General features: G+C 42.2%; 1 protein-coding gene across 1 annotated transcript in view; it reads right to left on the bottom strand.

Annotated features, from left to right (window-relative positions):
• The window catches only part of EIF2AK3 (eukaryotic translation initiation factor 2-alpha kinase 3), a 200,157-nt gene extending 194,979 nt beyond the window's left edge, over window positions 1-5,178 (bottom strand). Inside the window, exon 1 of the mRNA XM_006898949.1 lies at window positions 4,877-5,178. Within this exon, the coding sequence (XP_006899011.1) occupies window positions 4,877-5,178 (302 nt within the window). The remainder of the gene's footprint in view (window positions 1-4,876) is intronic.
• Window positions 5,179-14,401: the final 9,223 nt, after the last annotated feature.

Raw genomic sequence — 14,401 nt, 5'->3', positions numbered from 1 at the left:
GAGGTGGACTGATTCAGTGACTGGGATAATTGGGATGGGAGTGTCAGAGACAGTGCGATTGGCACAAGACAGAGCAGAGTTTAGGGCTGTTGTACGTAGGGTTGCTATGAGTCGCAAGCGACTCGAAGGCACATAACAGCACCAACAACAACATCATAGCTGGGATAGACTCAAGGTCATATTTTGGTTCTCATGGACTTGTTTTAATTTTTTCTGCTTCAATTTGAACTTTTATATAATTGACGTCTCTTCCATAGTCAGCACCTGTCCTAGTTTTGACTGCTCATACTGAGCTTCTCCAACGCTTTCTTCCACAGATGTAGTCAATCTGATTCTATGCAGCCCATCTGATGAGATCCATGTATAAAGTTACTGTTTGTGCATTTTTAAAAGGGTATTTGCAATGAATAAATCACTGAACAGACAAAAATTGAATCATCATATTTCTAGCCTCATTTCTGACCTAGTGTGTACTTTCCAACTACCCTTCCTTCTTCACTGTTTCCAAATTTGCAGCCTTCAGTACGACCTAAATGTCAAGAAAACAAAATCCCTTCCACTGGATCAAAAGTCAACATCATGATGGATGCAAAAAATGTTTGAAACTGTCAAAGACTTCATCTTACTTGGATCCTCAATCAATACACTGGTACCTGTAGTCAGGAAATCAGGAGATGCATTGCACAGGGATAGTCTGCAGGGAGGAATCTCTCCAAAAGATGTCAGTTGAAGGATTAAGCTGCACCTGATTCAGGTCATAGTCTTTTTGGTCACTTGCTATCCATTTGAGGACAATGACTAAGGATGACAGAAAAAAAAAAAGAACTAATGCCTTTGAACTGTAATGCTGGAGAAGAGTACTAAATATCCTATGGACTGCCAAACAAACAGATACATATTGAAGAAGATGTGGCCAGAGCGCTCCTTGGAGGCAAAGATGACAATAAAGCTTTGTCCTACATGCTTTGGGTATGTTGCTAGGCGAGGCTATTCTTCAAAGAGGGACATCCTGTTTGGGAAGATAGAGGGAAGCCAAAGGAGAAGACCATCAAGCAGGTGGATTAACAGTGACTTCAGCAATGGGTTTGAGTGTGTCAGAGATGATGAGAATGGTACAGAATGGTTCATAAGGTCACTACAAGTTGTACTCAGCTCAAAAGCACCTAACAATAACAATCTCCTTTTTTTTAGGCAGCTCTGGTGGCCCAGTGACAAGAAACTGCACTGTAATCCCAAAGGCACATGATTTTAATCCATCAGTTGCTTCACAGGACAATCCCTTCATATGTTATGTACTGCCTCTGAAAGCCCGCAGGAGGTTCAGCTCTGAGGTGACTCCAACTTGACTGCACATAACAATAACCTCAATTTTTTATTTCCCATTCTTCTTAAGAAAACAGTCCTAAAAAGAACTATCGTGTCTGGATTTGAGGTTACTCTATAGGATACTTTGTTCATCTTGTTAAATATGCATTCTCACTCAGTGAGTCTGAGGTGGTGCCCCACTCTAGATTTCTAACATGCTCTTTCCTAGATGACAATGCTGCTTCTCCTAAGGTTGTAAATATCATATGGCCCCAACCTACTCTCCCACCTTCATCTTCCATTCCTGCCTGCCCAGCCTGCCTGTACTGTACTCATTCACCTACACACAGAAAGCTAGAGAAACTGTTTCCTAAACATAATTTCCAGCACCTGTGCTTCTTGCTGTTTCCTTAGTCCAGTGTCTAATCAGCATAATTCTACCCATTTTCAAGCATCAAATCTTCATGCCACAGCTTTTTCTTATGCTCTCACTTACATCAATGTCACATCCCATCTCTGAATACAAAAACTTTGAAGCCCACAGCACTTACTGTGCACTGTTTCTGCTCTGTTTTGGTCATAATTCCATAATACCAAAAACTAAGATCAGGCCTGCTTCTACTAACTCAAAGCAGCCCCGTATTCAGAGCAGAACTGTTCTACATGGGGTTTTTTTTTTAATATCATTTTCACTAAGGAAACAGATAACTATCACTTTACACTGGGCAGCTCCAAACAGCCAGCTTTTTCAGTTAGTCAGAAGTCAAAGTAATTTCCATGGAATTGAAACCAACTCATAGCTGACCTTCCACTGGGTTTTCAGAGGCTGTAAATTACATGGGAGGAGACTGTCCATATTTATTCCTCAAAAAAGCTAGTGGATTCAAATTGCATGTCTTTAGGCTGGCAGCCCAAATCCTTAGCACTAAGACACCAGAACTCCCTAATAATCACATATAAATTGTCTGTTCTGCCAGGGCCTCCGATGTCTCTATGAGACTCCTCCTTTTATCCTCACAGTCAGAAGAAAGCTCCTGGAAGGCAGCACCCTCTGCATAACCTCAGTGTCATGGGTGTATCACATATGGTAAAAGTTGCTGAACACTTGCAGTGGATTTTGGAGGGGGCTTATTGGTGCAGTAGTTAAAGGACTTGGTTACTGACCAAAGAATTGGTGGCTGGTGTGTATCAGGGGTCCCAGAAGAGAAATATGTGGCAACCTGCTTCTTTACAGCCCCATGAGCTGAAACCAACTCAAGGGCAGTGGGTTTGGCTGATGTTGAAATGTGTTGTATGCCAGGAAAAATCAAGTTATCACATAACAGACTCTGAGCAAGTACTTTAGATTTTTTTTAAGACCAACAAAGACACTCTTCCAGGAAATGTTAGATCAGCAGGATCTTGAAAATATTTGTTAAACACTTGTTATTCAAAGCAATACAAAATAAAAGCCATATTTAAATATTCAAATGCTGTCTAGAGAATTTTAATACCTATCCAATTATTACTTGGAGAGGGACATCATGCTTGGAAAATTGGAGGGATGGCAAAGGAGGGGAAGGCCCTGAACCAGGTAGATTGACAGAATGACTAAAGGAATGGTCTTAAATGTGTCAGAGATTGTGAGGATGGCACCAGATAGAACAGCATTCAGATCTGTTGTTCACACTGTTGTGCTCAACTCAATGGCACCTAACAACAACATCTAATTTATAGTGGCCTCCATGTATAATATAAATGAAGCTTCTGATATGTTATTAAGTATTAAACAATAATCTGTTATACTCTAATAATTGCAGGGTGCTCTGTTGGTATAATCTGTAGGGAATTGTACTGCTAGCCTAAATGTAGCCACTTCAAATCCACCAGCTGCTCCAAGGGAGAAAGACTGTAATCGTCTCTAGAACAATTTACAGCCTCCAAACACTGCTGGAAGTTCAGCTATGAGTCAGTCTGGCTTGACAACAATGAGCCAAGCTGAACTAGTAATTTCATTGTAAGCTTATAAATTTATAAACACTAAGTAATTACTTTCTAATACTGCAGATTTTAGTTAATGGAATGATATAAGGAACATTAGGTAATAACCGAAATTACCTAATGTTCCTTATATCATTCCATTTACTAAATAGGGCATTTTTCTCATTGCATCCTTTTGTGTATTTTGAGTGGGTGTGAAAACCCACTACCATTGAGTCTACTAGGTACAAAACACCTTATGATCAAAAGATTTCTATTTATGTCTCAAAATTAAAAAATCTTATGGCCATCCAGTTAGAGCCACCTGACGCTGAGTGGGCTCTCAGAGGTTATACATTTGTATCTCACAGGAGAAGACTGCCCATCTTTCTCCCACTGGGCAGCTAGTGGGTTCCAGCCCGCAGAGAAGTACAACCTTTAGGTCAGCAGTGCAACTCCCTACAGACTAAGCCACTAGGGCTTCTTCCAGCTACGGCTAAACTTTGTGAAATGCTTAAAATCAATCACTTTAAGTAATTTTTCAAAGCCTATATATTCCTTGCCCAGGGCGTTTATATATATATATTTTTTTTGTTACTGTTGTTGTTACATACAGTCAAGTCAGAACCTGCACTGAGCTGGTGTATGTTGCAGTGTGTTCAGTCTAAAGTGACCCACAGCTGACCCTCAGGGGGGTTTTCAGAGGCAGTTAATCACTGGAGAGGAGACTGCCTATCCTTCTCCTACAGAGCAGCTGGTGGATTTGAACAGCATGTCTCTGGGACTGCAGCGCAGTTTCTTACCTCTAGACCACCAGAACTTCCTATATATTTGTATATCTTTCTATCAACGAGCTGTCAATACTGACAAACTTCTGAGTGAGTGTGCTACCCACAGGAAAATCGGATTCTGGGACACATACCCAACACACCCAGCTTGGGATGGAGGCATCACTGCAACCTCAATTAGACAGAGCCACCCTGGTCCCAGGGCACTGCAGGGCTGTGTCAGCGAAATTCTTTTCCCAAAACGATACTGACTGGGGGTGATCCACATATGAAAAAAAGAACAGTTCTGTGGGAATGACAACAGGTCATGGTGGTCAGCGGAGTTCTGACAGCGATAGCCATACCGCCCACCTACTGGTCACCAGTGTCCCCACGGCAACGGCCATACTCCCCACCTGCCTGTCAGCAGTGTCCCCACAGCGACGGCCATACTGCCCACCTGCCTGCCGGTCAGCAGTCTCAATAGTGACGACCACACCACCCACCTGTCGGTCAGCGGAGTCCTCACATTGATGGCCATACAGCCTACCTGTCAATTAGCGGAGTCCTCACAGTGACGGCCACACCGCCCACCTGTCGGTCAGCACAGTGTGATGTCAGCACAGTGTGATGTCAGCACACGCTGATGGCTATACTGTCCACGTGCCCATGAGCAGAGTCCTGACTGTGACAGCCGCACCGTCCACCTGCCGGTCAGCTCAGTGGTGTCCCGACGGTGACAGTGACACAGCCCACCTGCTGGTCAGTGGAGTCCCGACGGTGACGGCCGCAGCGGGCAGTGCATACAAGGTGCTCCCCGGGGCCCCGCGCCCGTCCTGTCTCACCTGCCGCGCGGTCGGAGCGCCGCCTCCACTTCGGGCTCCGGCCCCCGAGACTCCGGCTCGCCTGTGGTCGCTGGCAGCACCTCGGCGTCCTCCACTGTAACCTCGGACGCGGCCACAGCCCCTGCAGCGGGCACCTGCGCAGCCGAGGTGGGAGCAGCGGCCGCCCCCAAGCCGAACGCCGCATCCGCCCCTGGCATAACGACCTCGCGGACCCGCCCCGCGGCCACCGTCCCAGCCGCGAACCACAGCAGCAGCGCGAGCAGCGCCCGCACGAGCGACCCCCGGCCAGTGTCGCGCGCCATCAGCGGCTCGCTCCACACGTGCGCATGGATGCGCAACCGCCGGCACCCGTCGCTCCAGGAGCACCCCCGATCGAGGCCACAACACCGCAGGGAACCCCGCCGCCTTACACACGGCCTGCACAGCCGGCTGCGCTCCCGGGCCACGTCTCAGGCCTGCCTTCCCGCAACCACCTGACTGACAGCAACCACCCGCTAGAGCCCATTGAATGCACAAACCAGGCAACTGTCTTCCGATTGGCTATGACTGCCGCCACTCTGTCAGACCCAAGCGGAAAGGTGGGCTTTCCTCAGTTGTCTACAACACACAGCCAATCAAATCATATTTGCGTCGAACCTACCCCACCCCCAGCCAGGCCCTCCTCCGTACACAGTAACCCAATGCGAAATGTCCCTCCCCTCCTAGCGGATTGGCTGTCTCGGTGATTCCGGAATCCCTTTACCTGAAGCTGATTTGTCAGCCCAGTTGAGAGTCTCGCCTAGGAGCTGGAAAAAAGCTGGGATATCATTGGTGGAAACTGATGCTCTTTCCAAAAGTCTGAGGTAACTTTCCTTTGATTGGTTCGAAGCGATCATCAATACGTGGCAAGTTCTGAATGCGAGTAGATGGGTCTCTAGTGAGTGTAGGCTGGGAGGCAGGCATTGACCCTGGTGATGTTGTGGCTCTGCTGGACAAGTCCAGTCTATTTTGAGAACCGCAGCAAAGAGACAAGACAGCTGAACAAACCATCCTATGGGTGGATCAGGCAAAGTGAATTCAACCAACGCCGAGAATTCCAGAGATAACCATGGTTGGCTTGATCCACCTCCTGCCTAGAGAGGGATTGCAGCATTTATGTAATTTGTCTAAAGTCACATCCTCTAGATTATTTACAGAACTATGTCTTTAATTAGCGATCCAGTCGACTATGACTCTTAGCGACCCTAAGGACAACAGATTTGAACCCTGCCCTATCCTGCTCCATCCTATTTTTTATATACCTGAGTCCATTGTTGTTGTTCTGTGCCATCGAGTCACTTGCGACTCTATGTACAACAGCCCTAAACTCCGCTCTGTCCTGTGCCAATCGCACTGTCTCTGACACTCGCATCTCTATTACCCCGGTCACTGAATCAATCCACCTCATAGAGGGCCTACCCCTCCTGCGCTGTCCCTCCAACCCTCCCAAGCATGATGTCCTTCTCCAAGGACCAGTCTCTCCTTACAACATGTCCAAAGTATGTTAGATGGAGCCTCAGAATAATTGCCTCCAGGGAGTCGCCCGGTTTAACCCTTTCCGGGATAAATCTGTTTGTTTTCCTAGCAGTCCATGGTACCTTCAATACTCTTCTCCAGCACCACAGCTCAAAGGCATCAATTCTCCTTCTTTCCTCCTTAGTCACTGTCCAACTCTCTGATGCATAACAAGTAATAGCAAAGACCATGGCCTGTATCAGAGGCACCTTAGTTTCCAGAGAGACACCATTGCTCTCCAGTACTTTGGAGAGGCTGCTAACAGCAAGAACAGTCATTTCATCTCTTTAGGGATCTTCTTCATTGACCCTCAACCTTTCCAGACATTAATTCCCTTTCCAAGGACTGGCCACTGCTAACAACATGCCCACAGTTTATGAAAGAGTTTCACTGTATTTGTGTCTAAGAGGGTTTGTGGTTGTACTTTCTCCAAGACATTTGTTTTTCCTTTGGCAGTCCATGTTGTTGTTTACCATCTAGTCGGAATCGGAGATTGCCCAGCCTTCTCCCACGGAGCACCTGGTGGATTTGAACCCTCCATTCAGGATTGCAGCTCCGCTTTTTTGCCACTAGGCCACTGGAGCTCACTAAATGTTTCAAAAGTGAAACAGATCAGGCAAAACGCTAGATTTTATGTAGAAGAATATGGCATCAGGAATGGACGAAGACTCATCTACAACTTGATTGTGCTCATGTGAAACCTATACTTGGGCCAGGAAGCAGTTGTCAGAGCAAGGAAAACACTACGTGGTTCAAAATCAGGAAAGGAGTGTATCAGGGATGCATCCTGTCTTCATACCTTTTTAATCTGTATTCACAGACTGGACTTTATGAGGACTATGGAATCAGGATTTGAGGAACACTCATCAACAATCTGTGTTATGCAAATGACACAACCTTGCTTGCTGAAATTGAGAACCTGAAGTATTTGCTGCACATCAAGGACTACAGTCTTCTATATGGATTGAAGCTCAACATAAGAAAACAGATTCTCACCACTAGGCTAATTGACAGCACCATGGTAGATAGAAAAAAGATTGAGATTGTTAACAATTTCAGCTTGCTTGTTTCCATAATCAACACTCTATGCACCCGCAGTAAAGAAATCAAAAGAACTGCAGTGGGACAATTTGCTGTCAGGGACCTTCACAGAGTACTAAAGGGCAGCAACCTCAGCGATGGTGAGGACTGTACAGGATAGGACGGGTTTCAGGATTGTTGTTGGTAGGGTCACTATGGTTAGTTGACTTCAATGACACCTAATAAGCTGGTTGTTGTGAGCATTCCTTTGCTTCTCCTTCAGAGTCCAGCTTCTCATAAGATTTGGTAAGCTTGCAGACTGAATAAATAGGGAGAAACAACAATGTGCTGATGCACACTTTTCTTAATTTTAAAACATACAGTGTTTCCTTGTTCTGTTCAGACCACTGCTGCTGCCTCTAGGTATAGGTTTCAGATCAGCACATTTGACTGTTCTGGGATTCCCATTCTTCTCAATATTAGCCACAATTTGTTGTGATACACACAGTCAAATGTCTTTACGTAGTCAATGAAATACAAATAGACATCCTTCTGATATTTTCTGCTTTCATCCAAGATCTATCTGACCTCAGCAATGATATCTATGGTGCCATGGCTTCTTCTAAATATAACTTGAATTTCTGGCAGTTCTATGTAGCCATTTTTTAATAAACTTTGGCAAGATTTTACTTGTATTAATAATATTGTTTAGTAATTTCCACTTTTTGTTGAATCACCTTTTTGGGGAATGCAATCACTTCCATTCAGTTGGATCTCTTCCAAACAGTTCAATCAGTCCTGAAAATTTCCTGGCACATCTAGTGCTACTTTTTGCTAATGCCTTAAATGTTGCTTGAACTTCTTACTTAATCGCCATTGTTTCTTTTTTAAAAATTGGTATTTTAATGAAAGTTTATAAAGAACTTGGATTTTCATTCCTTCATTGTTACACAATTTCCTCCCTGCCCACCGCCCCTCCCAGTTCACTTTTCTCTTTAAAAGAAAAATTCCCACCAGATGCTCTGCCAGGAAAAGGAGGGACAATCTCCTCCTGTACCAGTCAGATCCGATTTGACAGTACGCACACACAAAATAATAAAATAATAATAATAAAAAAAAGAAAAATTCTTTTATTGTTGTACAATTCCCCACCCCCACCCCCACCCCCGACTCCAGTCCACTTTAATTTACATCTCTTATTCTGGACTGTTGTCATGCAAATAATACCTAATCATTCTCTCAAACAGTTCCCTCCCTCATCCATTTCAATTATTTATCATTGAAAGTGTACATTATTTATGCCCTCTCTTCTTGGTTTCCTCCAAACCCCGACGTCAGTCCTACTTCACAACAGTGGCACCATGCAGCACCTGTCCCCCTGTGACTGAGATATTTCACTCAGCGCAATGTTCCCCAGGACACCCACCCTGTATAACATTTCATGAGTCCCCTGTTTTTCAATGCTGCATAGTATTCCATTTGTTTGCTGATGGACACTTGGGTTGTTTCCATCTCTTTGCTATTGTGAACAATGCAGCAATAAACATAAATGTGCATCACCATTGGTTCTTAATCACACACTAATTCTTGAAATGATTCTGTGTTCACCAATTCATTTGGACACAGTGACTATACACATTCTTTCCATTATCTTTGATGATTCCCATATCATTCAAAATTTTGCCCATTGTATCTTTAACTCAAGACTTTCATTTGTCTTTCAGTTCTTTCAGCTTGAGGGAATTCTTCCATTTTGTTCCCCAATCCTAGGTCTCTGCACATTTCATTTTAAATTTGTCCCTTATTTTCTAATCCCAGATCTTTGTACATATTGTTGCAATATTTTATCTTTTTGAGCTGCCGTTTGAAATCTTCTGTTCATTTTTTACCTTACCATTTCTTCCTTTTTTTCCTTTTTTATGTTTTAGTGTAATTTTCAGAGTCTCTTGTCACATCAACTTTTGTCTTTCATTTGTCCTTTTCTTTGAAATCACCTTTTGCTTTCCTCATGGATGCTGTCCTCAATATCATCCCAGAACTCATCTGGTCTATCATTGGTGTTCGATGCCTTAAACTTATTCCTGAGATGGTTTTTAAATTCAGGAAGGATAGAATTAAGGTTGTATTTAGTTATTGTAGAGTTGCTTTATTTAATTATTTCTTTTTAGCTTCAATGTTCTTGCACATGAGTGATGATCAGTTTCAGTTAACATTTGACCTGGTTTTGGTTGATATTGGGCTTCTCCAATGCCTTTTTTTTTCTCTCACTGATGCAGTTAATCTGATTCCTGTGTAGTCCACCAAGTAACACTCATGTGATTAGTCCCTATTTGTGCTTTTTTAAAAGAGTAATTTATAATTAATAAATCATTTATTGTATACAATGCAATTATTCATTTGATCTCTATCTACCCTCATTTCTGTCACTGTAAGTCTGTAAGGTCTGATTGTCAGTCTTTCCCTCCAAACTTTTTGCATTTCAGGCATCAGTTATTATTCCTAGATCTATGTTACATATTTGATAAATTTCATGCTGTAAATGTTGGCAGAAATCCTCGCTTTCCTCACCTCTGGCATTAGATGTTGTTGCATATGTTTGAATAATAGTTATATTAACAGGTTCTCCTCACAGCTATACTTCATGATAGATCTTGAAATTATCTTTTTGCTATGAAAACAAATCCATTCTTACTAATTTTTCATTGCCAGTAATATAGATCATAGGACTGTCTGATCAGAAATGGCCAATATTGGTCTATCTCAGATTTTATATAAAGTCAACCTTATGTGTTCCATTTCATTTTTTACAAATTCCAATTTTCCTATATTCATACTTTGTAAATTCCACATTCCAATTATTAATGGGTGTTTGCAGCTCTTTTTTGTCATGTTTCAATGTCTTCTGATCTGAAGACTCTACTTCTATAGTTAACAGTCTTCCTCTATTGTTGATAGGGTTTTCAAATACCTGTTATTTCAGAAATGGATAATCAACCCTGATTTTTTGTCTTGATCTAGAAGATCTACTGAAAGCTGTCCACTACCAAGGACCCTGCTGTATTTTCAATACTAGTGGCATGGTGTACTGCATCACAGCAACCCACAAGTCACTCTAGTACAACATATTGACAAGTGTTTTAGTCATAAAAGAAAAAGATAAATAAGCAATCATAAACACATAAGTTATAAAATAAGTTACTGTTGTTATGTATCATCAAGTCAGAACCCATTCACAGCTTACTTTCCTTTAAGTTTTCAGACACAGTAAATTGCACAAGGGGAGCATCTGGTAGATTGGAACCACATGCCTTTGGGATGGCAGTGCAATTCCTTACCACTAGGCCACCAGTAACATGCCAGTAATTCCCTCAAGACAAAAAAAAAATTACAAATAAGTGCTATGCCTCTAAGAGCAAATCATAAAGATAGGCAGAGTGAGTCGGGGGCAGAGGGAGCTGAAGGCAGGACAAATGGAATTAGAGTGAGAAACAGAATTAAAATAATTAGTTTTTCAGTCTCAGTGCAAACAGCATGCCTTGGCAGGGAGTAGTGAGCATCAGCAGTGAGCAGCAAGTCGTAGTGGGACCCACCTGCCAGGAGCAAGTAGGACAGGATGAATTGGAGGGAGGGGGATCACTCCCGATTGCTAGACCAATTGTGGGACCCCTTCACCTTAAGATGGAGGGAGTGAGACAGCTGGAGCTAGACTGGTGGCAGACCCAGTACTCCAGGCAAAAACTAAGGTTTCCTGGTTTTCCATTCAGGTCCATCTGCACACATCCATACTCTGTATGGGTCAGCATGAGTGTCCCCCAGCCCAGCCCACACATACATCCAGGGGTACATCCACCCTATGTGAACATGCATGTGCACCCACACTATGTGCATCCATGAGTGTCTGCCCAATCTTCTTCAGGAGCAATGACAACAGACCAAAACCAGCTATCACCTCAGGCACAAAAAACTCTACCATGGATATGTCACAAAAGAAGCAGATACACTGACTTCCTACACAAGCCCAAAGCAAGATATCACCCCCCAAAAAATGACACAGTATCAATGAATTTCCTGAAGCCAGAAAAACTGATGGAACTTTCTGACACAGAATTTAAAAAAACACCCAACAAAGATTGAATATTTTCAATGGGTGAAAAACAAACTTGAGGAATCACAGAGCACCACAAGAAAAAACCGGGAGGAGCTTAAAAAAACAATTCAAAACAATGCAGATAAAACAAACAAGGCATTAGAGGCACTGGAAAAAACAAGAAACAGTAAGTCAAAATAGGAGGCCCAATATTTCAGATGCTGTCAACATGATGGAGGGACACATGAACAGAGTTGAACAGATGGAACACAGAACCAGTGAAAGAGAAAAGAGAATTGTAACCACTGATCTAGTAGAGCAAAACGCAGAATCAAAAGAAGGAAAAAGAAGAAAACCTAAGAATAATGTGAGACACCATCAAGAGAAATAACATGCCAATCACTGGAATCCCAGAACAAAAAGAAGCAAGTAAAGGTACAGAAAAAGTTGTGTCTTCCTCAAAAGGTGGGGAGAAACAAATAATTCCTCCTGTGCACAAAGAAAGGTGTGTGTTTGTACTTTTACAAGATAACGCATGAAAACGTGCAAAGGAAACAAAAAGTCCTGAGAAATATCCACTGTTAATATTTTGTGACTTTCTTTTTATATATATTTTTAGTAAAAAAATAAGTCTGATTTCCATAAAAAAAAAGGAAAAGTTGTGAAAGAAGTACTAGAAGAAAACTTCCCAGGCATAATGAAGAATGACAGAATATATAATCAAGAAGTTGAGCAATCACCATATAAAATAAACCTTAAAAGAAAAGCACAAAGGCATATCATAGTCAAATTTGCCAGAACCAAAGGAAAGGATTCTAAAAGCAGTGAGAGAAAGAGAAACAAACAGTAGCCTATAAGGGAGAGCAGATATAAGTACTGATTTCACAGCAGAAACCATGTGAGCGAGAAGAGAGTGGAATGACATATATCAAACACTCAAAGAACAGAACTGTCAACCCAGAATATCGTACCCAGCAAAATTGTCCATCAATTATGAAGGAGAGATCAAGATATCCCCAGAAAAACAGACCCTAAGGGAATTTGTAAAAACAAGACCAGCATTTTAGGAAACACTGGAAAACATCCTTCTTACAGAGGGACCACGGAAAGCAGGATAGACTAAAATAACTAGCAACAACACCAAAAAGAACTCAACAAAAGGATAGAAATAAAACCTTTCCTCCTTGACTCTCAATAACCACACTTAATGTGAAAGGCTTAAATGCACCACTGAAGGGAAAAAGAGTAGCTAATTGGATTTTAAAAAAAATCAATATGTTCTCTACAAAAGACACATGAAAGATGAAGATAAAGAAAGACTAATCTGTGATAAAATACATTTCAATGCAAAAACTATCACAAAGGACAAGAAAGGTCACTACATAATGCAACAAGAGGACATAAGAGTAATAAATATCTATGCAACAAATGAAAGACCTGCAAAATACATAAAACAAATATTAACAAAACTGAAAAAGTAAATAGAGAGCAATATTACAGTAGTTGGAGACTTCAATACACCACTCTCAGGACAAGACAGAACTACCAGGGAAAAAAACCTCAAAAAAGATGCTGAAAAGTGAAACCATACAATACACCAACTTGATCTCATAGACATTTATAGGCTAACTTTTGTTATGTTGTCGTGCCATCGAGTTACTTGCTATTCATAGCGACCCTATATACAACAGCCCTAAGCCCTGCTCTGTCCTATTCCAATCGCACTGTCTCTGACACACCCACCCCAATTAAACCAGTTACTGAATCAATCCACCTCATAGAGGGTCTTCCCCTCCTGTGCTGCCGTCCACCTGCCCAGGCATGCTTGTTCCTCTCCAAGGACCTGTCCCTCCTTACAACATGTCCGAAGAATGTCACATGAAGCCTCAGAATCCTTGCCTCCAAAGAGCAGCTGGCAAAAAGCACAGTACACCTTCTCCAATGTGCACGGAATGTTCTCTGAAATAGATCACATTTTAGGTCACAGGACAAGCATCAATAAATTTTAAAACACAGAAATAATACAAAGCAACTTAGCAGACCACAATGCTGCAAAATTAGCAATTAATATCAAGAGAATAAAAGATAAAAAAGCCATACATTTGGAAGCTGAACAACACCCTGCTTGAAGATGAGTGGGTACTGTTGTTGTTATGTGCCGTGGAGTCGTTTGCGACTCATAGCAACCCTATGTACAACAGCCCTAAACCGTGCTCTATCCTGTGCCAATATCACAACCTCTGACACACCCATCGCGAGTACCCCAGTCACTGAATCAATCCACCTCATAGAGGGTCTTCCCCTCCTGCGCTGTCTCTCTACCCAGCATGATGTCCCACTCTAAAGACCTGTCTCTCCTTACAACATGTCCAAATTATGACAGACGAGTGGGTACTAGAAGAAATAAAAATGAAATAAAAAAGTTTCTTGGAACAAATGACAAAACATCACTTACCAAAACCTCTGGGAAACAGCAAAAGCAGTATCAGAGTTAAGTTTATAACAATAAGTAAACACATCAAAAGGCAGGAAAAAATAACATTGACTCCCTAACCCAACATCTTGAACAAATTAAAAAGAACAACAAGAAAACTAAACACCGTCTAAAAAAACTAAAATTATAAAAATTAGAGCAGCAATAAATGAAATAAAAAAATAGAAAAACAATTGAAATCATCAACAAGACTGAGAGTTCGTTCTTCAAAAATGTCAATAAAATCAATAAACCACTAGCAAAACTAACAAAGGAAAAGACAAATAATCCTAATAAAAAAAAGAAATGGGTGGGGAGAATGCCACCGCCAGGCGGGGTTCCACCACGAGAGGGGCCCGGAAAAGACCCGGGAAGAATAACAGCCAGCCACCTACCGTGGAACTCCAGAGGA

This window comes from Elephantulus edwardii, unplaced genomic scaffold (assembly GCF_000299155.1).
Source record: "Elephantulus edwardii isolate Elephantulus edwardi_28Jun2011 unplaced genomic scaffold, EleEdw1.0 scaffold00241, whole genome shotgun sequence".
NCBI classification, from domain to species: Eukaryota; Metazoa; Chordata; class Mammalia; order Macroscelidea; family Macroscelididae; genus Elephantulus; species Elephantulus edwardii.
This window is presented reverse-complemented; position numbering and strand designations above follow the sequence as displayed.